Consider the following 25,901-nt stretch of genomic DNA (forward strand, 5'->3'; position numbering starts at 1 on the left):
CAAATGAAAACAAAAGAATGTTCCTATTTGGTCTCTCTGTTGAAGCAAGAGAGAGGTCCACTGTGAGCGAGAGCCAGCATGTAGAGAATTGGTCCGCTCCTCATAGTCGTAATTTATTTGGTGTGGTTATAACACAGAGGTTGGCAAAGCAATCTCTGAAGTTCCTTTTACAGCTATTGAGACACTTTTGGAAAAAAATATTTGAAGGTTCAAATATCTATTTACTGTATTCTTTTAGAGTTGGTATTTCTGTTCAACAAAGACGCTTTTGCACACCTCTGCAATTGGGCAGGTGCGTACGATGTTATCCCAGCGGGGTTGTCAAGTGCAAAGAAATCCTGCACACTGTCCATTCCACCAACAAACTTTAATACAAAGTTTCGGTCATCCGCCCTTCTTCAGTTAAAGTAGTTTAAAGGTAGAGTTGGTATTTCTATAACTGAAAGTAGGTTGCCGTGTTGGAACTTGCATTTTCCCCCCAGAAACTCCACATCACTATCCATGTCACGACATATCATTAACATTAAATTATTTGTGACTATACTGATGGTCAAGTGTGATTTCACTCAATTTATTCAATTTATCAACACTCTTATAACATAGCCTACTATCTGTGATACAACTTTCAAGACAATTTCAATGACTACCCACCATTTTACCAGTAGCTTCCATTTTGGTTACATTGACCTCAAAGAAATCATGTGTATTTCTTGCCCAAGACTTGCCAAACTAATGAAACGTCTCAAATTACAATGAACCCAGTAAACACAAATAATTTCACAGCTCAGATGCAAGCCACACTAAGACGATGAATTTCAACAGTTAGGTTGAACTGAGCTTGCATCCACATGGAACAGAATAGAAAAAACACAACAACACTCACCTTTCATCTCAAAGGTGTCCTAATCCACTTGCAAATACAAGCAAGAAAACGTATGTTCCGTTTAAAATGTCAAATATGCAGTAATGTTACAAAGTGGTTAAGTCTTTGACGGGAGTTTCTGAGCTTTCAGTCGATACTAAACCAGGAGTTGAAAACAAGGCATAGGTCATTAACACAAGGAAGGAAAGTTTATGGGTGTGTGTTTTTTTATGAACTCTCAAGGCCAACAGTAGGTATGCTTCATAGTCATATTTTGAAAGACAATAATTAACCTGGTACCTGAGCGTTTACTGTAAATCATGTGAGTGTATGCAAGAGGGCTGTGTGTATACTAAATAAGCCAAGCCTAACCGGTCCTGCAAATTGACGCTCAGGGAGGGTCTAAGAAGTTGTTATATCGGGTCAAGAGCAGGCGTAAACGATGCCTTTACCTCTACATGGGCCAGATTAACGCACAGGCTAGGTATGGCTGCAGCCTATGGGCCCCCACCTGCTAGTGGGGCCACGATTGACCAAAATGGGGGAAATTTCAATAATAGCATAATTGCGACATGATGCCGTATTGAAAAAATCCTCTCCACAGTTGGCAGACATGCCATCCTAAACTCCTAGCTTGGAATTATAACACTGTCTATGTAATATTGTCACAAAATTTGCCTTTAGAGGGGGCCTCCAGCAACCTGTCTACGTGCTACAGGATTGTAGGTTACTGCAGCCATTCAGTGCAATAGGGTGACGTATAGCATGCACTTCATGGTGATTCATTAACCAGTTTGAGGTGCATCAATTCAAAATTCAAATGGATTTTCACCCCTGGCAGTGAATTACATTTACTGTTGCCAGGTGTGAATAGACGATAAGGTTGTATAAGGTTGTAAGGCTGTTGGCCAATCATTAAAAAAAAAAAAACTACCTGAAGAGACCAAATCAGAATATACTGCTTTCACTGAAATCTTTCTACAGCTTTATTTAAATACAACTTCAAAGGAGGAGGAGTTGGATATGAACATCGACTACTGGGCCCAATAAGACGAAAAATGACTCACCCAATATTTTAATTATGGCTATCAATTCGTAACATCGGCTTTGTATGCTGGAGCATATAAACTGTTAATAGACAACGAAATAACATTCTGTTACATTATTTTGTATGTAATGAAAAGTAATAAATTGGCTTTCAATGATACTATCACTTGTTTTTTTCCAAGTGCTTCTCATAAAGAGGAAGTACCTCAAAGTGCCTGACAGTTTTCTAAAGAAAATGAAGAAATCAAGGCAAGACATGTTTATTTGTAGTTAATTTAATAGCCTACATAACTCGAAATATAACATATTTTAGTCTGTGACATATTCCTCATATACTGTATATGTCAAATAAATAATGCATACATGCTCTTAGTCTAGCTCAGTCTCAACATCTTCCATCAAACACAGTGAACTCTGTGTCAAAGTGGCCTTCCCCGCTCAACCTCTGATCCAGCTCCTTCACACTCAGCTCCTGCACTTGGCCGTTGTTATCCGGCCCGACGAAGGCCCATGACTGGCGCCCTTCCTTTTTCATGCAGCAGAGGGCGCTCCAGTAGTGCTTGGCCACTCTCACCCCATTGCCGATGGCCTTGTTCCCAGGCACCACTCCGGTCACCACGAAGGCATGCAGGCAGTCTCTTGACAGCTCCACCAGCTTCTCCTCAGCGAGCCTCCAACGCCCCCTGTTGATGAATAGAATAGAATAGAATAGAATAGAATAGAATAGAATAGAATGGAGTATGACACAAGGTAATAGAATATAAAATCATTATTTTCATGATGCAGTGTCAGTGAAATGTAAACCAGCTCCTTAAAAGTGGTCACAGTGCCACATATAGACATGATATAAAAACTACTGTACAACTACTTCCTATCGTGCATAAACTACAATCTGCCTACTAAACAATACAAAACCCACTAGAGGTACACAAACAGACACACAATAGTAAATAAACTTTAGACTAAAATAGCCGGCAGCATTAAACGGGTACAAGTCCCTACAGCAGGGGTACTCAATTAAAAGTTACAGAGGGCCAAAATGACGACATGTCCTGGGAAATATGGATGTTTGGTCACCCTCATATCTGATATGCATAGGTGGCCCAAAACCCTGCAGACAGACACACAAACAGACAGACACAATGCCTTCTTGGGGGGAGCAGTTAATAATTGCATCACTACTACTATTTCTACTACTACTCTACTTTCTACTATTACTACAAAAACTACTGCCAATACTACTAATACTAGCCAACTGCTACTACTACTACTACTGCCATTACTACTTACACTAGCCTACTACTACTTCTAATTCTGCTGCTACTACTACTAGTAGTCTTTATATATTGTATATAAAGCACTTTTCCGTCACCTGTTGAAGGTGGGGTCCTGGGGGGCGGCGTTGGTCAGGGTGGAGGTGGCCAGCATGGCGGTGGGGGTGGAGGTGTGGTAGACGGGGTACAGGTGGCCCTTGTCGTACCCACTGCCATCGTAGTCCCGGTTCAGGGCCTGGCGCTGTCCTCGGTTGGCGATGGGGATCTGGTGTTGCCCACCCATGCACTCCACCTTGCCACCGTCAAGCTGAAGGATGGGGGTGGGGGGACGGCGAGGTAAAGCAGATGTACATAACAAGTGGCTTGTTTAAAATGTGCAATATGTACTGTATCTATGGTATATTGGCCAGGGCTCACTTGAAATAGATATTTACGTCAACACAATTTGTTTCCCTGGTTAAACAAAGGTAAAATTAAATAATTATAAAAATATACATTATATACAAGGCCCACTTTGTCTGAATTACTTTCATTTACAATACCACCGTCATTGTGTTTGTTTGGGCGCTTTTAAATTTTATGGGTTTTTTTTGTAATGGCCTTGTTGATCATACGTTGGCATACCCACTTGAAAACAGCAGTATAGATTCAAGGGACTATATGGATTCAAGTGACTCAAAGGCCTATATGAATGGGTGGGGTAAGTGGATGAATTAATATGCATATTGATATGTAAATGTATCAATATGAACTTGACCTGGCAATGGGGATCTGGTTTTGCCCATCCTTTGAAGTTGTGTTGTAGCGTAGGGTCCTAATACACTTGCAGCATATTATTTGCTCTAGAGGTCTAACACTGCTCTGCCTTTCATTATATCATTGATACATTGATAGGAAAAGGATTATGCCCCCATCTCTTCACCATCGCTATCAAATAAAGACATAGAAGCCCCCTAAAAATGAATAAATAAAAAGGAAAGCAAAAACCTACAAATTTGATCCAACAATCCCAGTCTCAATCAGCTGATCCTAATGACTATAAAGACAGGTTGGGAGTAACACATGACACATGAGAGTAAAAAAACCCATGAAGCTGCAAATAACATTTTCTAACATCTTCCAATACGGTACATTCCATTCTCACTATTTGCTCACCTGTGGCTCCACATACCAGCGGTCATCACGGCCGGTATCCGCATGGCTGAGGTTGTAAGCTGAGTAGACGGGTATCTTGCTCTGAGTGTCGTACAGGGTGGCGTAGAAGTACTGCGGCTTGTTGTTCTGGTCGAGGAGGCACTGGCATATTTCCTGGTAGCGGTTGTTGTTGCCATGATCCCGCAGAACGGTGGGACTGAGGCCGTCCACAAAGAAAGCCGGGCACTGGCTGAACGTGGTCACCCTGGCCTGGGATAGGAGGGGTAGGAGGGACACCACTAGACACCAGACTACACGACAGGTGTTCATGTTAAAGGCCTTACTCACCAAAGGAAAATACACAGTGTTGTCATATGTCAGCCTTTAAGCTCTCCATTCACTGCTGCTGTGTGAATCATCACATCTGTGGAGGCCGCAGGGATCGCACAGTATGTTTCTCTGACTCTGACTCTGACACACACTCACACACACACTCTCTCTCTCTCTCTCTCTCTCTCTCTCTCTCTCTCTCTCTCTCTCTCTCTCTCTCTCTCTCTCTCTCTCTCTCTCTCTCTCTCTCTCTCTCTCTCTCTGCCCCTCTCTCTCTCTCTCCCTTACCCATTCATTTGCACAGTGTTCCCTGGCGGTTACTCATTGAAAGGTTGTGAAGGTGAAAGTGTGTAGCTGAGAAAATGCCACAGTTGAAACAGGTGGTCTGTGCTGTACTACTGTGCCCTACTGCAGTGGTAAGCTGGGGGTGCGCTAGAGAGATTCCAGGGGGTGCACGCAATTTGTTTTTTGTTGAGGTTGTGACCAAAATTCAGCTTGCAACCATTATAATTAGGCCAAAACAAGATGAAAACATGTATTGTTCACCATTTGAAGTCACTAAGGCATTACTTAATGTGTCATGCAAGAATCATTGTAATCAGTCACTTAAATAATGACTTTTAGTGCCCATATACTACACACATGTAGAAGTTTGTAAAGGTTAAGAACCACTGCCCTACTATACTGTCTACTGGGTTGTTCTCAGTCACTCAGTCCCCCCCCTCTCTCTCTGTCTCCTCTCTATAGAACAAAGAGGTATTCAGACTGGACGTGAAGTCACAGTAAGAATGTGGTTATCCTCTTACTCAGTGTCAAGGACATTTTAAAACTGTGTGTGTGTGTGTGTGTGTGTGTGTGTCTGTGTGTGTGTGTGTGTGTGTGTGTGTGTGTGTGTGTGTGTGTGTGTGAGAGAGAGAGAGAGAGAGAGAGAGAGAGAGAGAGAGAGAGAGAGAGAGAGAGAGAGAGAGAGGAGAGAGAGAGAGAGAGAGAGAGAGAAAGAGAGAGAGAGAGAGAAAGCACCGTCATTGCCTCTCATGAAGTTCATACATTGTATCTTATCCATAACCAGTGGCGTAACAACTTGGTCATGAGCCCTGGTGCAAGTACGGTTCCTCTGAGGTTATTTAAAACATGGACAAGTGACATTTAAGGTTCTGTGATTTTCTTCATAATTGCAATAGCATCATGAATGTTACGATGTGCACATTTACATTAAGGAGTATTCAAGTTAGCTGGCCAAATAAGCATGACAAACAAGAAGAAAGGCTTCATATCATCCAAACAGTTACCCAGAATGCCTTGTGTCAAGAGAGACAAACCTGTTCCAGTTTAAATTGAACAGATTAAAAAACTTAACTCACATGCGGTACATTGTTTTGTTTTATAAATAACCCTAAAATCACTAAAATCACTACACCCAATTATATTTTACTACATTTAGTACATTTAGAACATTCATATTTTCTGAAGAAAGTATTGACCATGGTGTGGGGTGTTCTCTCTTCAAAAGTCATACCCATCATTACCATCAGTAAATAATTTCTATTTCAGTCAAAATAAAAACAACACACAATTAAGTCTATTTATCTTTTAATGCAGGTTTGGCAATTGTAAACATTTACATACTGTATGTAGGAACATTTGCAGTAAATCATCAGGCCAAAGCTTACAAAAATCAGAACAAAATGTAACCATCAACACTTCACACTGAATGCGTAATCCTTTACCTAACAATAAGCAAATCAGGATCACGCTTAACGAAACCAGCCATCCTCTATCACAGCGATGGGCAACTGGAGGCCTGGGGCAACACGCAGTCCGCTTCCTCAATAAGTGTGGCCCATAGGTAAAACATTAATAAAAATTAACAAAAATAATAATGACCAGATTTTTTTGAACCACTACCGAATCAATCTGCAATTATATTGTTGTTGGCCAATAGATAACACTCCTGCTTCTTCCAAACAACAACGTCAGTAAGTAAGCAACCAACTGCATCTTGAAGTCTGTGAGTTGAAGTCAGATCCGTGGTGTTGTGGCCCTCCGATGTTAGCCATGAACAAATGTGGCCCTCTTTACCATGAAAGTTGCCCATCCCTGCTCTATCTGAGGTCTTTGGTCATGATTGATTGACAAAGATACTAAAGCAAAGCGAGAGTGGACAGAACAGGCATGAATACATGGCCAGAGATGTTTACTTGTAGCCTACTGTATAATCTAGTTTGTCTCAGGAAGTGCACATTAAAACACACACACACACACACACACACACACACACACACACACACACACACACACACACACACACACACACACACACACACACACACACACACACACACACACACACACACACACACACGGTTAAATGACTTGTTTTTTTCTGCTTGTCTAATTTGCAGGTACTCCTGTTTCATAATGCACAGGATAGCCCTCCGCACAGTCAAGGACAACATACACTCTAGCTGTCCCACCCTTGTAAGAGCACCTCGGCAAGCGTCTGCCCTGAACATCCGCCTTGCAGTTGACAACCCAGAAGGGTTGGTTGCTTTTTCTCAGATTTGCCCGTCCTTTGTATGGTGTTCCTGCCTTGTTACAAACTACATTAATGTGATTGGTGGTTGCTAGAATGAAGGTGTTTGCCTCTTTGCACTCCTTATTATCATCAGAGACAGAGATTTTTCTACAGTTGATCTCATCGTTGCACCTCTTTGCGACCATGTTCTGGTCAACGTGTTGGTTGATGAACTTCCTGTAGCGGCGGATGGTGTCTGCCGAGGGTCTGGGTCTGGGTGAAGGTCGGTCGGGATGTATGGATGTGGAGACTGTGGTGTTGGAGGATGGGTCAGTCTTGGCAGAGAGGGTGGCATACACCAGCAAAAACATCAGGCAGAGCTTGAAGAAAGCCGTCATTGTGAATCCCTCAAAAACTAAAACAATAGAAAAACAACAAAAAACGATAGTAATCAAATATGTTATTCAAGCTAATACAGCACATAGTGTACGTACATGTAGGCCTATTGAAAAACATTAAATTTCATGAAATCTGTACAGAAAGTTATTTATTCACTTTCCTCAAATGAAAAAAGTTGTTGCTGTATACTCCATTAGGCCACATAATGTATCTTATTCTTATCTCAGCATACAGTTTTACAAATGAGTAACCAATGTTGGTGTTATTACAACAAGCAGTCACATTTGAAGTGACAAAATATTACCATAATCTGCTGGTCTTCAGTGAATAGAAAAGCCACAGCGTTGATTGATGACACCCCAGTCTGTGACCCTACATTGGAAGGATGAAAAATGTTACTTTGATACATGGTACATGGTAAAATGCTGTAAATGACACATCAAACAAATACAATATAATAATAAGACAGTGGTGTCTGTTTTGGAGCCTGTTTATTGTAATTAGCCCTAATTATTTGGGCTGAGGGAGTCTACTGTAGCATATGCTCATCATTTCTCTGTCAAAAGCAAACCTGAACTTTGCACAAACAAACAGTCAAACAGTGCAATGGACATTGTTTTTGTCTGTGTTGTTTTTAATGTTCTTGTCAATTATTACAGTAATAGCATGGGACAAATCTAGAACAAGTCTCTTGAACTAGTCAGCTAAATTAAACACAGCATCTCAATATTTTAAAATATTATGAAAAAAATACCGCAATTTTAATACTTTGTATGTTGGTGTTTATGTCATGCTGAAAAAAAAAAGCAGCAACATAAATGAATGTGACACATAGGCCTACCCATTGTGTTTGTAGCTCTACCAAAATAGATGAAGTAATGAAAGACAAACAGAAAATGTGGAGACAAGCACTCACCAGTGGATGATGTTTGATGTTGCTGCAGCAAGAACTCGGATGAACAAGGGCACTTTTTCACGCCTTTTATACTAGTAAGGTGTCCAACATTTGAGGAAGTACACCATTTTTTTTTGTTTATATAGCACATCAGCACGGCTCAGACACCATCATGTTTGTTGTCTCTGTGTATTCATAATAAAACAAAAGGCCCACTTTACAAGTGCATGCCATGTTTGGATGAAACTGACTAAATGATGATTTGCATTGAAGTGATATTTAAAACAATTTTGCATATGGTTATGCTAATTGTAATTTGTACTGAGGGGGTCCCCGTCCGAAAAATGAATCATAAGTGTCTTTCCTGACAATGCAGTTGGCCTTGAGGGACCAAGATCCAAAAATGTCTGTGGCACACATGTACTGTGGACCGCCGCATGTAACAAGTAATGAATACTGTTGAAGTTTACACTTGTGAAGCAGTTTACACTGGTTGAATAAGTGTGTGTGTGTGTGTGTGTGTGTGTGTGCACTGTATGTGTGTGTGTGTGTGTGTGTGTGTGTGTGTGTGTGTGTGTGTTTGTGTGTGTGTGCGCGTGCGTGCGTACGTACGTACGTACGTACGCATGTTCTGTGTTTGCACGCGCTCGCGTGTGTGTGCCTGCATGCATGCAGATTTTTTCTGTATCAATTTTGTCTCCTTATAAGGAATGGTTTCAGCGTTTGTCACTGCACTGGTGACTTGTTTCTTGCTTGTTCTAAATTGACATTGCCCTCATGTCTGTTCACTGTGGTTATACTCAGCTCCACCATAGCAACTTCACACCCTCTCTCACACATAGCTCACACACAGACACAAACACATGCGCATACTGTATATATATATACACAAACTAAAAAACAACACATACAAATGCACACACACTTTATGAATTTTGTCTCCTTAAAAGGACTGGTTTCAGCTTTTATCACAACACTGGTGACTTGTTTTTTGTTATTGCTTGTGCTTCCTGACATTGCCATCATGTCCGTTCACTGTGGTTTTGACCAGGCCTTCCACCACTGTCATCTTCACATCGTCTCTCACATAGCCTATATCTCACACAGTCATGCACATTCTGTATATAGGCCTATCCAAACTAAAAAACACACGCACAAATGCATACACAGACACACACACACACACACACATGCATACATGCTGATACACACATATGCACGCATGCACACCTCTCTCTCTCTCTCTCTCTCTCTCTCTCTCTCTCTCACAACTAGGCTACACACTAGAGGCGTTTTAGAATGGATTGAGCAGTGGAAAAGTCACACTCATTTTGGAGACAGGCTGACCTGTCCCCACTTTGTTGCATTGGTGCTACGTAGTAGGCCCTATGCTATATGGTACGTAGCAGAGTGGGCATTTTATGCTTCTTACCCAAGATAATAATTACCAATTTTGTTCTATATCCGACTACGCCACTAGGGGGAGCTATTGCTCCCCTCTAGAAAGTTAATGCACTAAGGCACACAGGTTCGGCAGGGACGACAGAGACAGGATGCACACTTAATTCTTTTATTTAAATATTCTTTTTCTTCAGTAAAACTCAAGGTCTTGAGAAGACAAACACCCAAGTCAAGGGTAGCAAAAGCCTTGAGTGTGGACAGACTAAAACAGACAGGGGGTATTTACACATACCACGTTAGTTCCATTATCCCCAAGGCCACTGGATATTCCACACCCCTTATATAATTAAAAGGCATGCAAACATTAAGTTACAGTTGGTATAAAACACAAGATGCACATATAATTCACACTGCAATAAACACACTTTGATGCCAAAAGGGCACCCTACAACTACAACACAGCAAACCAAGTCTCTAGGGAAAGTGGGGTAGTCCAGGCACTGGTTGGATGGGGGAGAAGTGCGGTATGTATGAAACAAAAAAAACAAAAAACAAAAAACCACAGAATTAATGGTCTGATTCACATAGAACAGACAACAAAACAAACCAAAAATGAAAACCATCCACACGCTCACCCACAGTTCAGAAGTTCATTGTGCGCCACTGTTTGGGGGCACACATACATCACACTGGGCGTTAGGCCCACCGTCCCCACTCAACACTCGGTCCACATGCACATGCACACGCATCTCCTCTTCTGTCAGGAAATTCAGTGGAAACAAAGCAGCAACCGGTCATCAGCCGTCAGCCCCAGGCTTTGTAGATCGCCACCTGTACACACTTTGCGTTACCACCACATACATACAGTAACACCCACAGCAGCAATCATAACAAGGAGGACGGATAACTACCTACCACAAGCAGCAATGCCACATCCCAAACTCCACCAGCAGTAGGGAGAACAGCCCAATGCCTGGCAATGCAATGACAGGTAGTGAGACTCACACACAGTAAAGATAGATTACAATCCGATGAAGAGGTGGGGGGAATAAGGCCTCTACATACCAAAAGACAACCAAGCAGTGAAGTCGCAAGGTTCTTGGTCCAAATCAACTTCATCCTGCTCCAGAGCCACACCGCCAGTAGCAGACACTACTCTAGGCTACTTCATGCGATTGCCACTATGAAGTGCAGCGGTTCTCCATTCCTGAGCGGTTGAAGGACAGCAACGACGCTACCCAAACTGGCAAATCAGCCACAATCAAAGGCCCCTCGCTACAAGCAGCCAGTGGCTTGCTTTTAAAGGACCCTGAATGCAGGCAATTAGTGGTATCTGCTAATCACATGATTGCCAACTGGTCACATGGTCACAATGCCATAGCAAACTGCTGCTGTGACTTAAAGGCACAGTGCCATCATGCTACATTCTGACCCCGCTGTTTTTGTTGTCGTCCCGACAACACACAAAAATTAAAACAAGAGGCACCACTACAAAGGGCTTTCTACTTTGCCTCATTAGCCTGCTGGAAGACAGGTAAGCCTAGTAGGTGTGACCCACACACAACATACGTCCACCACTTTCACCTCACTCACACAGCCAACAAATATACACTAAAACAGGCAAAGCAAACTAATCAACACCATTGCACACACGCACACACAGACACACATACAATGCAAGACAATAGCGGGGGTCGGGTTAGGTTGGCTGGGCAAGTCTCTCAAGCCCCCACCGGAATTACAGCTTCCCGGCCTATTATATGCCAGTGCTCCGGTTGCCAAACGAGGGGAGGATTGAACATTGCCCTTAGGTTTGGCCATGGGGGAGGGCCGGGAACCAGCGGGAACTCGTTCCTCATCGCAATTTCTCGCCAGGTGCCCCGGCTGATGGCACCGCCAACACAAAAGGGAGCCTTTACGCGACCCTGGAGAGGACTGCAGCAGCGCGGCACAATCTTGAGAGAGCTGACTAATTTGCCGTTGCTGATGCCTAATCATCTCCATAATTTCTGACATCTCGTCCATTTCTTCTTCCCACATCTCACCAAAAGTTACTCACCCAATAATTGTTACCTCGCAGAAAACAACCTGACTAAGCTCACCAGAAGAACAGCCCCAGTGGGTCGACTCCGCAACAGGCTGCTGCTTTGTTTCTGTAAGAGATGTCACTCACACCATCAGTCACACAACATTCACACCAGTCAATAAAGGCTACATGCACCCCAGAGATATTTTGAAAAATTGACAAGGAAAACAATTCACACATCCACTAAAAAAATAAAAACACCTGTCTCGTGTGTCCCAATCCTGCCGTATCTACGCCAATTGTAGCAGAGTGGGCATTTTATGCTTCTTACCCAAGATAATAATTACCAATTTTGTTCTATATCCGACTACGCCACTAGGGGGAGCTATTGCTCCCCTCTAGAAAGTTAATGCACTAAGGCACACAGGTTCGGCAGGGACGACAGAGACAGGATGCACACTTAATTCTTTTATTTAAATATTCTTTTTCTTCCGTAAAACTCAAGGTCTTGAGAAGACAAACACCCAAGTCACGGGTAGCGAAAGCCTTGAGTGTGGGCAGACTAAAACAGACAGGGGGTATTTACACATGCCACGTTAGTTCCATTATCCCCAAGGCCACTGGATATTCCACACCCCTTACATAATTAAAGACATGCAAACATTAAGTTACAGTTGGTATAAAACACAAGATGCACATATAATTCACACTGCAATAAACACACTTTGATGCCAAAAGGGCACCCTACAACTACAACACAGCAAACCAAGTCTCTAGGGAAAGTGGGGTAGTCCAGGCACTGGTTGGATGGGGGAGAAGTGTATAAAACAAAACAAACAAACAAACAAAACACAGAATTAATGGTCTGATTCACATAGAACAGACAACAAAACAAACCAAAAATGAAAACCATCCACACGCTCACCCACAGTTCAGAAGTTCATTGTGCGCCACTGTTTGGGGGCACACATACATCACACTGGGCGTTAGGCCCACCGTCCCCACTCAACACTCGGTCCACATGCACACGCATCTTCTCTTCATTCAGGAAATTCAGTGGAAACAAAGCAGCAACCGGTCATCAGCCGTCAGCCCCAGGCTTTGTAGATCGCCACCTGTACACACTTTGCGTTACCACCACATACATACAGTAACACCCACAGCAGCAATCATAACAAGGAGGACGGATAACTACCTACCACAAGCAGCAATGCCACATCCCAAACTCCACCAGCAGTAGGGAGAACAGCCCAATGCCTGGCAATGCAATGACAGGTAGTGAGACTCACACACAGTAAAGATAGATTACAATCCGATGAAGAGGTGGGGGGAATAAGGCCTCTACATACCAAAAGACAACCAAGCAGTGAAGTCGCAAGGTTCTTGGTCCAAATCAACTTCATCCTGCTCCAGAGCCACACCGCCAGTAGCAGACACTACTCTAGGCTACTTCATGCGATTGCCACTATGAAGTGCAGCGGTTCTCCATTCCTGAGCGGTTGAAGGACAGCAACGACGCTACCCAAACTGGCAAATCAGCCACAATCAAAGGCCCCTCGCTACAAGCAGCCAGTGGCTTGCTTTTAAAGGACCCTGAATGCAGGCAATTAGTGGTATCTGCTAATCACATGATTGCCAACTGGTCACATGATCACAATGCCATAGCAAACTGCTGCTGTGACTTAAAGGATGGGATTTATGGCTCTTTTTCGGGATCCGGATCTTAGTGGCTCGTTCCTTTCAAAGAGCCGTTCAAAAAACCGGCTCTTTTGGCTCTTTTTTAAATTATTTATTCAGTGTTAAGAATGTAATATTTTGACTCCTCCTCACTGTAATTTTGTCCAAACAACAACTGATTATTCTCCTGCTTCTAAAGACTGTTTTTGCCTCTATTTGAGGCAAACAATTGTGTTTTTCCCAAATTGAATTACTCTGGTCGAGGTCACGTGCTTAAAATGAATATGAAATGAACGAAATAACGGTCGAGTGGCTCCCCCAGCTGTGATCCTGTCCCCATAGTTCACTTCAGGGAGCCGTTCAAAAGAACCGGCTCGTTCATGAACGACACACCTCTAGCACAGTGCCATCATGCTACAGTACGTAGTATGCTATATGGTTCGTAGGTAAGGGATAATGTATTGTCCACACGTGACAATCTGAAAATATTTTCTCGACGAGGCGAATAACACCCCCCGACGCCGAAGGCGGAGGGGTGTTATTCCGCTTCGAAGGGAAATAGTCACGATAGTCACGTGTGGACAATAAATTATCCCGCTTATTATACAGCTTTTACCAACATTAGAAAGCATAAATAGTTAACCAGTAGTTTAAAATAACATGTTTATTGCCATTTTATAGCGTGCACAAAGTGTAAAGAAATCCCGCACACTGTCCATTCCACCAACAAACTTTAATACAACGTTTCGGTCATCCGACCTTCTTCAGGTAAAGACTTTACCTGAAGAAGGTCGGATGACCGAAACGTTGTATTAAAGTTTGTTGGTGGAATGGACAGTGTGCGGGATTTCTTTTCACTTGACTGACAACCCGGCTGGGATAACATCCTACGCACCTGCCCAACTACAGAGGTGTGCAAAAGCGTCTTTATTGAACTGATAGTGTGCGCAAAGAAAGATAGTTCGTGGAACGTTCATAATTTAAAAAGGTTACCAAGCAACAGAGTTTGGCTACTTTCTAACTTGTTAAGCCTACAGCCACGTTTGCAGGCTGCCTACAGCCACTGTTTGCAGGCTGCCTCATTCACTGCGCGACTAAACTCGGGTTCATAACGGGAATATTTCTATCTACTTTCTTGGAACGGCAACACTCGGACATTTGCTGATGAATCCTGATGGGCTACCACTCTGCCTTTTTTGTTATTATTAACAAAACTGTTATTATTAACTTCGTCAGGATGACATAACTGTTAAAATTAATCGCTGAATGAGACTTCTAGTGTTGTTGCAATTCGTCTTGAGAGGTTTGAGAAGTGGTTGGTTACCGGAGCATCATGGGCCACCAGCAGCATGCGTTAATCGCGCTGCTACCATACTGCTAAAAATCAGAAGGCAAGGCATATCAGTGAAGATATGACCGATCTACTTGCGGAGTGATCTCTGAATTGACCAAACTCGTTGCCATTGGCATTACAGAAAAGTAGTGACCACCGAACGTTGGGTCCGCCCATTGAAAGTGAATGGGAGCTCTTGCACCATTCTAGAGTGCGATAGAACTAACGACGCGGTCTTGACTAGACAACCAGATGCGATAGAACTAGTAAGGGCACTTGGCCAGAAAGTTAGAAAAGAAGCAACTTGGACGCCCGCACGCCCGCATGACATCATAGGTGTCCTGCTACCGGGGAATAAAGGACACCTGCTCAGCCAATCAGAAGACGTTCCGTCTGCTCACTGGGTAATAAATAATAGTATGCTATATGTTACGTAGTATGCTATATGTTTCAATACCGGTATGTACCACCATATTGAAAATCTTTGGTCACTCTCCCCATCCACATGGTGGTGAAAGCCCTTGCACTGTACACAATGCAGGGCTTGTGATTGGCAAGGCCTCTGGATCCAGACGGCAAACACCATGAAGTGAAAACAGAGGCCTACAATTCTGCCTTTTATTGTTTTGTCACTTCATGCATTGAAGGAAGAAGGAAAGGCATGACAATTAACTTGGGGAACAACAGGCAGGTAGACTACAGTATGGGTAAACGAGGAGGCCTACAGGCAGGGCCACCACCAGAAATGTTGGGCCACATGTAAGAGTGCTGTCAGTGCTTGGGCCCTTAGAATCTGTGACTCCTTTCCCCCCTTAGCGGCACCCTTGCCTACTGGATTGATGTCCTGAAACTTGAGGAGTGGTGTGCCTCCAACAAACCTGGCCCTGAACATCTCCAAGACAAAGGAACTCATCCTGGACTTCCGGCGAAACAGTAATGCTCCTGCCCCCCTGTACATCCATGGTGAATGTCTGAAGCGAGTGGACTTGTTTTAATTCCTACGAGTACACATTCTCTGCTGATCTCTCCTGGTCAATCATCACCTCAGCTCTGGTAAAACAAAACAAAAAACGCAGAAGCGATTGCACTTCCTGAAAGTGCTAAAGAAAGAACATCTAGACTCAAGCTTGCTGGTGACCTTTTACCGTTACACCATAGAGAGCCTGCTGACCTATACGCAGTGTCAATGTGGCCTTCAAGCTGCACTGAGGCTGACAGGATGAGAGTGCAGAGGGTGACCACCACAGCACAAATAGTCATAGGCTGCCCCCTGCCTCCCATAACCAGCATTTACAACTCCTGCTGCCTAAGCAAAGCCAGGAGTACCATTAAAGATGCCTCGCACCCTGCCTTCCATCTCCTCACACTGTTGCCCACTGGCAGGCGCTACAGGTCAATAGCAGCCAGAACCAATAGAATGAAGGACAACTTCTTCTCCAAAGCTGTCACAATAGGCCTACTGAATGCACACTTGCAGGAATGTGTTCATCTATCAAGGACCTGTGTGCCTCGTAGGGAAGCTTAAAATCTCATTATACCTTGTGTAATGACAATAAAATGCTTTGCATTTGTATTGTATTGTATTGTAACTTTGCTCCCTGAGTCGGTGTCTGAGAGATGTTTGACTAAGAAAGTCGTGAGCCCTGAAAACCCCAATCTCCATGTGTTTCTTGAAGGCCTCTATAAGTTGCGGCTTTGCTACAAATGCACTTCCAAAGAGATAGAGAGTTAATGAAATATTTACTGAAATTGAATTTCCTTTGCTCAGATGGCTCACACGCAGATCTAAAAAGCTATTGAGTTTAGTTAGGGCCTGCTGTTAGAACTACATAGTTATTGGCCCTACTGTGGCTCTAACGGTAGGGCACTGGCCTACTACACCGGAGTCAATTCCGGCCCGGGTCCTTTACCGATCCCTCCCCATCTCTCTCCCCACTCGCTTCCTCTGTTTCACCGTCCTGTCTCAAAATAATAATAAAGGCAAAAAGAATGACATACTGAAATTGTTTGTGCTAGTCCACTAAAACATAACTGCACAGAGCAGTTTTCCATTTGAAGTAAAAAATTCTAAATTGCTCTAAAAATATACAGCATGTTTTACACGTTGTTTGTATTTGAAACGCATTGGGTGTGTTTTTCACATAATTGGAACTGGAGTATAAGACACTGTTAATGATTACTATAAGTGCAATAAACAACTTACCATGACCCGCTTTTATCAGTTCTCTCAAAGAGCAAATAGCAGACATATCCAGTCGTGCCAGCACTTTCCTCTTGTTCTTCTAAAGTGTATATCAATGTGACTGGATTACAATACAAGATACTACACATTTAAAGGATTGTGATCCGTATTCCTCCAATGAGTTTATTTAGGTGGATGAAGATCCCTGTACAGGTAGGTTGAGTTTTGCATGGTGTTCTGTGAAGTTTACGAATCAGCAATGTGCCTGAAGCACAGATAAGAGTGTATGACATGGTGCTGTAGCGCAGATGCTTCCTGGACTGAATTGTGTGTTTCCCCATAAGATTCCCTCTCTGTCTGTATCTCTGTACGTGTTAGTGCATTTGTGTCTGTGCGTGTGAAGGTTATTTCCCATTTCCTTTTCTTTTCTTGAAAGGACATCATTGTGGTAGTGCTGCTCTATAATTCCAAAAGGAAGAAAAAACAGTTTAAATTTGAATAATGGGATTAATAAAGTACTGTATATCTACTCTCTATTTGACTTTATTTTACTGTAATAACTCTCGTATGACATTCGTATGACAACATTTCTGTTTCAATACTTTCACAGTTTTATTTTTTTATGATATTCTTCTTTAATCAATTCTTAAAGTTTCTTTTGTTTCAGACACGTCAAAGCTTTTATCGTTTACCTGACACGTTTTGATGGTGAGAATCATCAGAGGGACCCTCACCGTCGAAACTTGTCAGGTAAAAGATAAAAACTTTAAAGTGTTTATGAGACGAAAACAAAGTAAAGGAATTTGACCATTTCCAGGACAGATTCTGACAGTTCTAAGCCTTGTGAATAAAATGGGATATTGTCTGGGTGATATTTTGTCCTAAATGTCATGTTAAAACGTTCCCAAAAAGTGTTTTTTTGGTGACATGCAAATTTTATGCAAATGATATGCGTGACATAGAAGGGGTGAGTTCACCTCATTCCACCTTGTTCAGATCAATGGCGGCTAGTACCAAAACAAAGCGCAGTGTCAAGTAGTGTGTTGCTGGAGGGCCGAACGGTGCCAGCTGCAAAAATGGCTACTTGACAGAAGGAATATCTTTGCACAAGTTCCCTTCTGTGAAGAATGATGGAACTGTGGCCGACAAGGAGAAGGCTAAATCAAGCTAGGGCTCTGTGGATCCAATGCGTGGTTTTGAAGCAAGCTCTTGGTCACTGTTGTGCTCGGCACATTTCCACCCCTTGTGCTTCACCACAAATGTGGAGGTCGCGGGCATGGTTGGACTGAAGAGAATGCTATTGCCTCAAGCAGTTCCAACAATTGACATTGCCGGTGTGCAGACTGAAACTGCCCCTGTAACTGCTCGGGCACGAAGACAGGTGAGTGCACTGCTTTGCTTTAGGCTACTCGTTTTACCTTGTCCATCTGCTTTGTATGTTGTTTTCAGGAAAGGGTAATGCACATTACATGCCAAACCGATGCGAATGCTCTCGGAATATGCACTTTTTATTAATTGCCATTCAACTGGTCAATAAATTGGTTTTGGGAGGATATCCGCACATCAGCGTGGTGCTCTCAGTCGAGGACAGCCAACTCACAGATTGGGCTACTGCTTAGCGAATAAACAGAGATGCACATAGCGTAGGCCTACTTTGAAGCGTTGATTGTTTGTTTTTAGTATTGTGGTGCACGTGTGGCTGACGTTTGGACACACCTCGTCCTCAGAGTCCGGCTGAGGGACACGCGACACCTGTGACTTTGAGCACAAAAAATAATAATAATGATAAACGCTAAAAGTATGCTGAGGACTCAGGCTATATAGGGCGTTTTTCCAACAGCCTAATACCTCAGTTTTTTCTCTAGTTGATGATATTTTTGCATGTAGCCTACATGCATTTCAATCACACTATATCGCGCAATTGAATCAAAATGCCCCCCATTTGTCAACAAATACACACGCCATGTCATCTGTGGGTCATGGCAAAGCGCCCTTAGCAACCGTAACCATAAACAAAACGAACTGTCAGGCTATGTCAACAATCGTCACTTCGCCTGTCAGACATGTCACTTTCTGCAGCTGTATCAGTGCCTCTGAAATAGATTTGTGCTGCTGTTTTTTTTCTCATGAGGTTGGATGTGTGGTTTTTCGACACGCTGATGTTTGTATCAGAATTTTGGTTCCTTTATAAGATGTGGGTCCATCAAATGTGTGTTGTTTTCTCAGATCGCCATACTAGCAAACCAGGGACTCCCCTCTATGATGTCACAGCCCAGCTCATTAGTCACACCAAATTTCACAGAATTCACACTTTGAGTTGCCATTTTAAGAAGTTCCTCCAGGATGATTGGGTTCAAAGTCTCATCGGTGCTATCAGAAAAAACAAGGCTTTAATGGGAATGACCGTTTGTTTTCGTTTCATAAACACTTTAACATGTCGGAAACAAAAGAAACTTTAAGAATTGATTAAACCTGTAGACATAATGGACCTCACACATTTTCTTTAACATCCACGTAATAACATTAATATTTTAACAGTGATGCTGTGGATTTGGCCATATCTTCTTGGTGTTTTCACACTAACTGTCACTGCTGAAGGTATCCAATTAAGATCAGTTTTTTTTAACCGAATTTAACTTGACTTTCATGACAGAAAAACAAAGTATAACTTTTCAGCACACTTACAATATGCATGCAAATTTTAAACCAGAGGTCTTATTTAAAAAAAAATACTTGGTATTGATGGAAAAATCCAAAGACATGACAGAGGTGAATTTCCATACAGTACACATTTGTTCTCATGATAACATGTCACAAATGACTACACATTGTACATTTTCAGCATGAATATAGTATAATCCAGTGTTATTGTTGATGATAGAAGGATCATGCACTCACTCACTCACTCACTCATTAAATCATTAAATCAATCAATCAATCAATCAATCAATCAATCAATCAATCAATCAATCAATCAATCAATCAATCAATCAATCAATCAATCAGTTGAATGCACTTACAGAAATACATAGTTAAGTTATTTTCTGTGTCTTCTCAGTTCCTGGTAAATTCAACGTTTCAGTTCCTCATGGACCAATAACATCTCCTCTGGGATCCTCTGTCATCTTGCCATGTGCTGTGACTCCTTCCTTCAGTGTGCTGCCCTACAAAGTGCTCTGGCAACGACCAGACACAGAGAAAACAACGGTCTTACACTTTGAGCAGCGCAAAATCCAGGAGAAATCTGCTGACCCTCAGTACAGGGGTAGGGCATCTCTGGTAGGGGACCTGGAGATGGGGAACGTGTCCCTTAAACTGGAAAACCTCACGCTGGCAGACAGGGGAGGATATGTGTGCATGGTTAATAGCTTTATATGGTATGATAAGGCTGAACAGGATTTACATGTACGAGGCATGTATTTTAAAATCCTCAAGCTTTTGAAGATGAATTATTTCATAAATGTTAATTTGGTATATGCAATGTATATGCAATTGAGTTTCTTCTTCACCTAATTGTTTCTCTGACATTTTGCAACAGTTGCTGGTTCCACTCCCATTCTGTCATACACTGAGGTGGGGGCGGGGCAGGTGAACATCACTTGTGTGTCTGCTGGTTGGTCTCCTCAGCCCACACTCACCTGGAGACAAAAACAAGGACAAGAGATCAGCAGTGGTTCTGGCCAGATATACTCAGCAGGTAAACAACACTTTCAAATCAGAATGATTGACTTCAAATAAACAGGATTAAATTAAGGAATCAAGAGTCCAGCTAACTGTTTGTCCGGCCATTTTTTACCTTAGTTGGCAGGGAACCAAGACCCTGTGATGTCGGCGTGGGATTTTCCTGTGGACATATGTGAACTAAGATATCTTGGCTTGTACATGAGGGACCTGGGAAGGGGATTATGTTCTGGAATATGTGGTTTGGGGATGGAAAATTGCTCTGGTATTCTGAAATTTCAATGTATGGGCTTCTTCGTCAAAATAACATTGTTGTTAACATAGCCGTAAACCTAATTCCCCAAATGGCACCGCGAGGCTCAGCTGACCTACAATATATCACATTTGCAAACCCGTCCTAATCTGTTTTCACAAGTGCTCTTTTCTGTGTGTGCCAGATGCTGCTGGACTGGTACGAGTGAGTTCATGGGTGCTGTTCTCACCCTCTAAGTCAGAGTGGATCTCTTGCTCTGTGTATCTGGTTGGTGAGAAGATGAGAGAGAGCAGATTGATGCCCCATGCGATATATGTGACTGATGCGGGTGAGTCTGTATTTTAAACATCAGTGCATACAGTACATCAGTTTTGGGAATGATGATGCAACGGAATTAAGCAAGTATAAATCCATACTGTGCTGTTTTTCACTCTTCATAGGTAATATATCTGGCAACTCATTTGGTGATGAATGATATCAGTCTGCTATAGCTATAGAAAAGTGCTTTTGTCACAGAAAGCCAGGCGTTGGCTATTTTACGGGGAAATGTTTTGAGTTTCCCACGTTTTTGTTTGATTGATGTTGGGGCATTGATTTATTCAGCTAAAACCCCTTTGCAGTCTTACCCCTTTTTCATAGTAACATTTACATATCTGTGTGGGTCTTTCATTACTATTCTATTGTATGACTCCTGCTGTCTGTCCCTGTGTTCAGGCCCATGGAGAGCTGCCTTCATCACCATCCTGCTACTAGTACTGCTGGGTTTGGGCCTACTGTTTCTGTCACATAGGAAAGGTCAGGACATCCGATCTGGGATAGAATACATAGAATAGAATAGAATAGAATAGAATAGAATAGAATAGAATAGAATTCATTTTAATTGTAACAAGGACCATGAAATCAATAAGTACTTTTTCAATAAGAAAAAAAATAATTGAGACAAAAAACATTAGTAAGATAAAAAGAAAATTAGCCTACCTCAAATCCTCACACTACAACACATATTCATGCCGTGTGTTTCCATTGTCCAGGTAAGAATCAACTGCTGTATTGCACCATTACATTTGTAATTAAGTATCATTGTCTCAAAGGAGCACTCTCATTTTCATAAATGTGATATGTACAAAATAAGATGAGATGGACAATGATCCTTATTTGAGTTATAAGGGTAGGCTTGTAATGTCAAGTGTTCTCTATATAGTATACGGTTCCTAATCTCTTAACTTTTACTTTGTAGGGTACATTTCATTTGCAATGAAAGGTATTGACACGTTCACATCTACCCATGTCAAACGTATTCCCTCCTAATATGACCAATAGGCAGTATTCAGTAAGTTATAGCTCAAGAAACCCTGTGAGAAGGAAGTGTTGCCACATCAGATGTGATAAAATTGAACCAAATATTTCAATTGGTGCACAAACGATGGCAATGGCATAAGCAGAACAATATATTAGATGGCAAATAAATGGAAATTGACATTTATTTGCATCCGCATCAAAGGGTCAAACTCAAAGTCTCTATGAACATTATGCATAATTTAATCAAACATATATATATTCCAATTATTTTTATTGAGTTTCACATATAAAATCATGCATCAAAAAACATTACCTCTTTGGCGGAGGTAATAAGATCACGAATGAAGTACAGAAATATGGAATTCGTCTAACAATTAACTATTCGAGTTGATCCATGAATGTGGAAAAACAGAACATTTTCAAACCTCTCTCTCTCACACACACACGCACACACACACACATACAAGCACCCACACAGTCTTTTGTGCCGTCATAACTACTCTTGGAGTCATCTAGGAATGTCAGTGTAGATCTGCATAGGCCCTCTCTCAGCCCTGGTGCTGGGAGCCAAGTATCCTGAACGGAGAGTTCCTCACGGCTTGTGATATCCAAGATTAGAATATTACCCCTCCTTGACGGGTTCGTCTAGAGTAGAAGTAATCCATTCTCAAAGGGTAGCCCCATAGGGGTCTGGTCTCACTATGTATGCGGTTACATTCCGGAAACAAGAATCTCCAGGTCAAGGCCTTTGTGGTTAGTTGCCTTCATCTGTGGCTGCAGGCCCCCCTTAGCTCTGTTGGCTCAGAGTGGGAGAGGATTTTCCCTGACGCAATGTGGGGTAAGGTTCCCTTGCTCAAGGGCACTTCACGTGTAGGGAGAGGTAAGGTTGAGATTCGAAACTGTAAACCTCTGATTTCAAGACCACCTCCATAAACATTAGCCCACGACTGCTCCATATTATGCCCTATATGCAACACATGTATACTGATGATTTTCAACGTCTCAATATCTTGTCATGAAATAATAACTTAAATATTTCAGGGGAATGTGTGCAGAGTGTGGAAACACTACAAGTGACAGACACATCCAACAACATATTCGCACCAGGTATGTAACATACACAGCAGGTTTGCAGTATAATGCTGATGTTCATCTACCCAATATTGTGTCATAGAATAATGACCAAAATACTGCAGGTGAATTTGTACAAAGTGTGGGAAAACTACAAGTAACAGAAACATCAACCAACACATCTGCACCAGGTATATCATTTTCCACACATACTCTATGTGGGCCTACTATTTTGTGATGCTTAAGTAATTACCTAACAAATTCATTATGAATGCTTTCAGAAATTACAGAAAAGTCAACAACAACACAAACCAAAATCATTACAAAACCAGGTAAATTCTACGTACATGACCATTTTAAACATTGTTTTCCCCTTTATGAATCCCCTTTATGAATTTGATCTGTATCTGACTATACACAGGACCAGAGATAATAACAGGAGATGCAGGTACATTTACATAACATAATCATTTCTTCACTCAAATAAACCAAATACATGACTATGAATGAGAATAACTATTGCATTAATGGTTGCATTTTTAGTACAACTTACGCTGGATGAGAAAACAGCTCCTGATTTCCTGAATGTGGAGGAACTAGCCAGTGGACGATTACAAGTAACATGTAAAGACCCAGGAAAAATGGCTGCCCAGGGAACCCAGCATCCTCATGTTCTGTGTAAAGAGAGACTCAACTCACATCGTCACTACTGGGAGGTGACGGATGATGAGGAATCTAACAGGTTACCCAATCTAGCGCAGAGAGACTCCTGGTATGTGGGAGTGTGTACATCCACAGCAGCAGAGAGCAAAGTCAAACTTACTCTGACTCCAGAAAATGGCTACTGGATTCTTCATTATCAAAAAGGAACTGGATTCTTCACCAATGCTGAAACTACATGTACAGCTGCTGTATCAGTGGCATCAAATATACATGTGCTCGGGGTGCACCTAGACTGTGACAATCATACGTTGTCATTTTACAATCCTTGGGATGAAACACATATTTGTACTTTCTACAACATTCCTCCGTTGAAGACATTCATTCCACTTATCTGTCCTGGTCTTACTGCTGGAGATAGTTTGATGTGTGTTAGACAATGTTCCAGACCAGGTCATTATATAAATGGCCAATATGTCGATGACTGAGATTCTGCAATGGATAGGAATGTATGCTGGCATTCCATCTCTGGCATTCCAACTCAAATCCCTGCTCCAACTCACATCCAACTCCAATTCCAGTCAAAACGCAACTGTATCATAACCAGAATGTAGCCGTCAAAAGCAGGATTAATCCAAATTAAGATGGCCTGGGACCCCTAGGCTACAGGTTGCTGTAAGGGCCCCACGCAAAGCAAATTTCATGACAAATTTACACAGTGTCATAATTATGAATTGGGATTAAGGATGTCTACCAACTGTGCTCAATATGACACATGCATTTTTCAATATTAGGCTACGGAGCATCTTCTCACAATTCTTTTTTTTCACTTTTGGCCATTCGGGGGGCCCATGGCAGATGGGGGTCCGTAGGCTGCAGCCATATCTATCTATCCTGTGCATTCGAAAGTAACAGGGCATTACAATTTGGATTATGAGAAACTTGTAATATAAGCTTTGCTTGAAAGGTTTAAACCACTAAACCGTTTCATCTCTCTCGCTTCTCCTTGGTTTGCGCTTTTGCCTTGTGGTTGTCAAGTCATTGGCTGTGGCCGCTGTCTCCTATTTTTATTTAAACATTTCTCTTACATAAAATGTAATGTCATTACACTGATTTGCACCATCAAATTTTCCTTTTGGTTCCTTTTTTCATTATTTATAATTTTTTTAGGGCTTTTTTGCCTTAGTTTTTGTCCATACAGTGGAGGAGAGACAGGAAATGAGCGGGGAGAGAGAGACGGGGAAGGATTGGCATATGACGCGGACTGGAATCGAACCCGGGTCTAGTAACCCAGTGCCCAGCCGTTAGGCCACAGCAGGGCCATTTGGTTCCTTTTTACATCCATCCTCTGCCTTGTGTGCACAGTGTATCTAATAAATGTATGTGTATTAGAAATTCCTGTTCGATGTGGAGTCCCCTTTTATGTCTAATACCTTGACCCATTTTTCTTACATAACATTCACTGTCATTAGACATATTTGCACCACACTTTCCTTTTGGTTTCTGCCTTTTTAACATCCATCCCCTGTCTTTTTTACATAATGTATCTAATACATGTATTTGCATATGAAATTTGAGTAGTGGCCTCCCCTTTTTTGTCCAATTACCTTGACTCAAAATAGTGTCAAACACAATATACTACGTATGGGCACGTATGGATATGCTCTAACTATCCACGATTGCATGTTTAAGGCAGCCTTGAGGTAGGGTTACGAGCTTGAAATTGAAAGGGTTGGCATTGTAGCAGAGGTGATGATGTGCCAATCAGCAAAGCACCTGAAGGCCCCTTCATACCCTACGTGTGACATTAAGGCCACATTTGGAGTGTTTCACACGTTCCAACTGTTGATTTTGTACATATT

General features: G+C 42.1%; 4 protein-coding genes and 1 long non-coding RNA gene across 5 annotated transcripts; 2 read left to right on the top strand and 3 right to left on the bottom strand.

Annotated features, from left to right (window-relative positions):
* Nucleotides 1-2,231: 2,231 nt before the first annotated feature.
* On the bottom strand, nucleotides 2,232-4,720 carry wu:fd46g04 (endonuclease domain-containing 1 protein). The gene is made up of 3 exons (XM_063187294.1): nucleotides 4,339-4,720; nucleotides 3,282-3,490; nucleotides 2,232-2,592 (listed from the first exon to the last, which is right to left on the bottom strand). The coding sequence occupies exons 1-3, from the start codon at nucleotides 4,645-4,647 to the stop codon at nucleotides 2,295-2,297; spliced, it is 816 nt and encodes a 271-aa protein (XP_063043364.1). The 5' UTR covers nucleotides 4,648-4,720; the 3' UTR covers nucleotides 2,232-2,294.
* A 2,318-nt stretch (nucleotides 4,721-7,038) lies between these two features.
* Nucleotides 7,039-7,560, bottom strand: LOC134437334 (ribonuclease-like 3). The gene has a single exon (XM_063186827.1). The coding sequence runs from the start codon at nucleotides 7,558-7,560 to the stop codon at nucleotides 7,039-7,041; it is 522 nt and encodes a 173-aa protein (XP_063042897.1).
* A 4,778-nt stretch (nucleotides 7,561-12,338) lies between these two features.
* LOC134437761 (uncharacterized) lies at nucleotides 12,339-13,565 on the bottom strand. The gene is made up of 2 exons (XR_010032472.1): nucleotides 13,083-13,565; nucleotides 12,339-12,998 (listed from the first exon to the last, which is right to left on the bottom strand). It is a non-coding gene; the product is annotated as an uncharacterized LOC134437761 (long non-coding RNA).
* A 4,233-nt stretch (nucleotides 13,566-17,798) lies between these two features.
* Nucleotides 17,799-20,522, top strand: LOC134437336 (myelin-oligodendrocyte glycoprotein-like; the record flags this gene model as incomplete). The annotated part of the gene is made up of 3 exons (XM_063186828.1): nucleotides 17,799-17,825; nucleotides 19,614-19,673; nucleotides 20,134-20,522. Coding segments are annotated over exons 2-3 (447 nt in total), but the record flags the coding sequence as incomplete, so codon positions are not given.
* A 1,204-nt stretch (nucleotides 20,523-21,726) lies between these two features.
* LOC134437763 (E3 ubiquitin-protein ligase TRIM39-like) lies at nucleotides 21,727-25,579 on the top strand. Its single transcript, XM_063187295.1, has 7 exons — nucleotides 21,727-21,804; nucleotides 22,247-22,270; nucleotides 23,350-23,415; nucleotides 23,505-23,570; nucleotides 23,661-23,711; nucleotides 23,801-23,827; nucleotides 23,923-25,579. Exons 2-7 carry the CDS (start codon nucleotides 22,264-22,266, stop codon nucleotides 24,525-24,527), a joined length of 822 nt encoding a protein of 273 aa, XP_063043365.1. The 5' UTR covers nucleotides 21,727-21,804; nucleotides 22,247-22,263; the 3' UTR covers nucleotides 24,528-25,579.
* The last annotated feature ends 322 nt before the right edge of the window (nucleotides 25,580-25,901 follow it).

Source organism: Engraulis encrasicolus, chromosome 21 (genome assembly GCF_034702125.1).
Source record: "Engraulis encrasicolus isolate BLACKSEA-1 chromosome 21, IST_EnEncr_1.0, whole genome shotgun sequence".
NCBI classification, from domain to species: domain Eukaryota; kingdom Metazoa; phylum Chordata; class Actinopteri; order Clupeiformes; family Engraulidae; genus Engraulis; species Engraulis encrasicolus.

Excerpts from the sequence above, each read along its gene's own strand:
- wu:fd46g04 (XM_063187294.1), bottom strand. The coding sequence starts at position 4,647 with ATGAACACCTGTCGTGTAGTCTGGTGTCTAGTGGTGTCCCTCCTACCC. Across the intron at positions 3,491-4,338 it reads GCTGGTATGTGGAGCCACAG|CTTGACGGTGGCAAGGTGGA; the intron begins GTGAGCAAATAG and ends CCCATCCTTCAG. Across the intron at positions 2,593-3,281 it reads CAGGACCCCACCTTCAACAG|GGGGCGTTGGAGGCTCGCTG; the intron begins GTGACGGAAAAG and ends ATTCATCAACAG.
- LOC134437334 (XM_063186827.1), bottom strand. The coding sequence starts at position 7,560 with ATGACGGCTTTCTTCAAGCTCTGCCTGATGTTTTTGCTGGTGTATGCC.
- LOC134437763 (XM_063187295.1), top strand. Across the intron at positions 23,416-23,504 it reads CAACAACATATTCGCACCAG|GTGAATTTGTACAAAGTGTG; the intron begins GTATGTAACATA and ends AAAATACTGCAG. Across the intron at positions 23,828-23,922 it reads GATAATAACAGGAGATGCAG|TACAACTTACGCTGGATGAG; the intron begins GTACATTTACAT and ends TTGCATTTTTAG.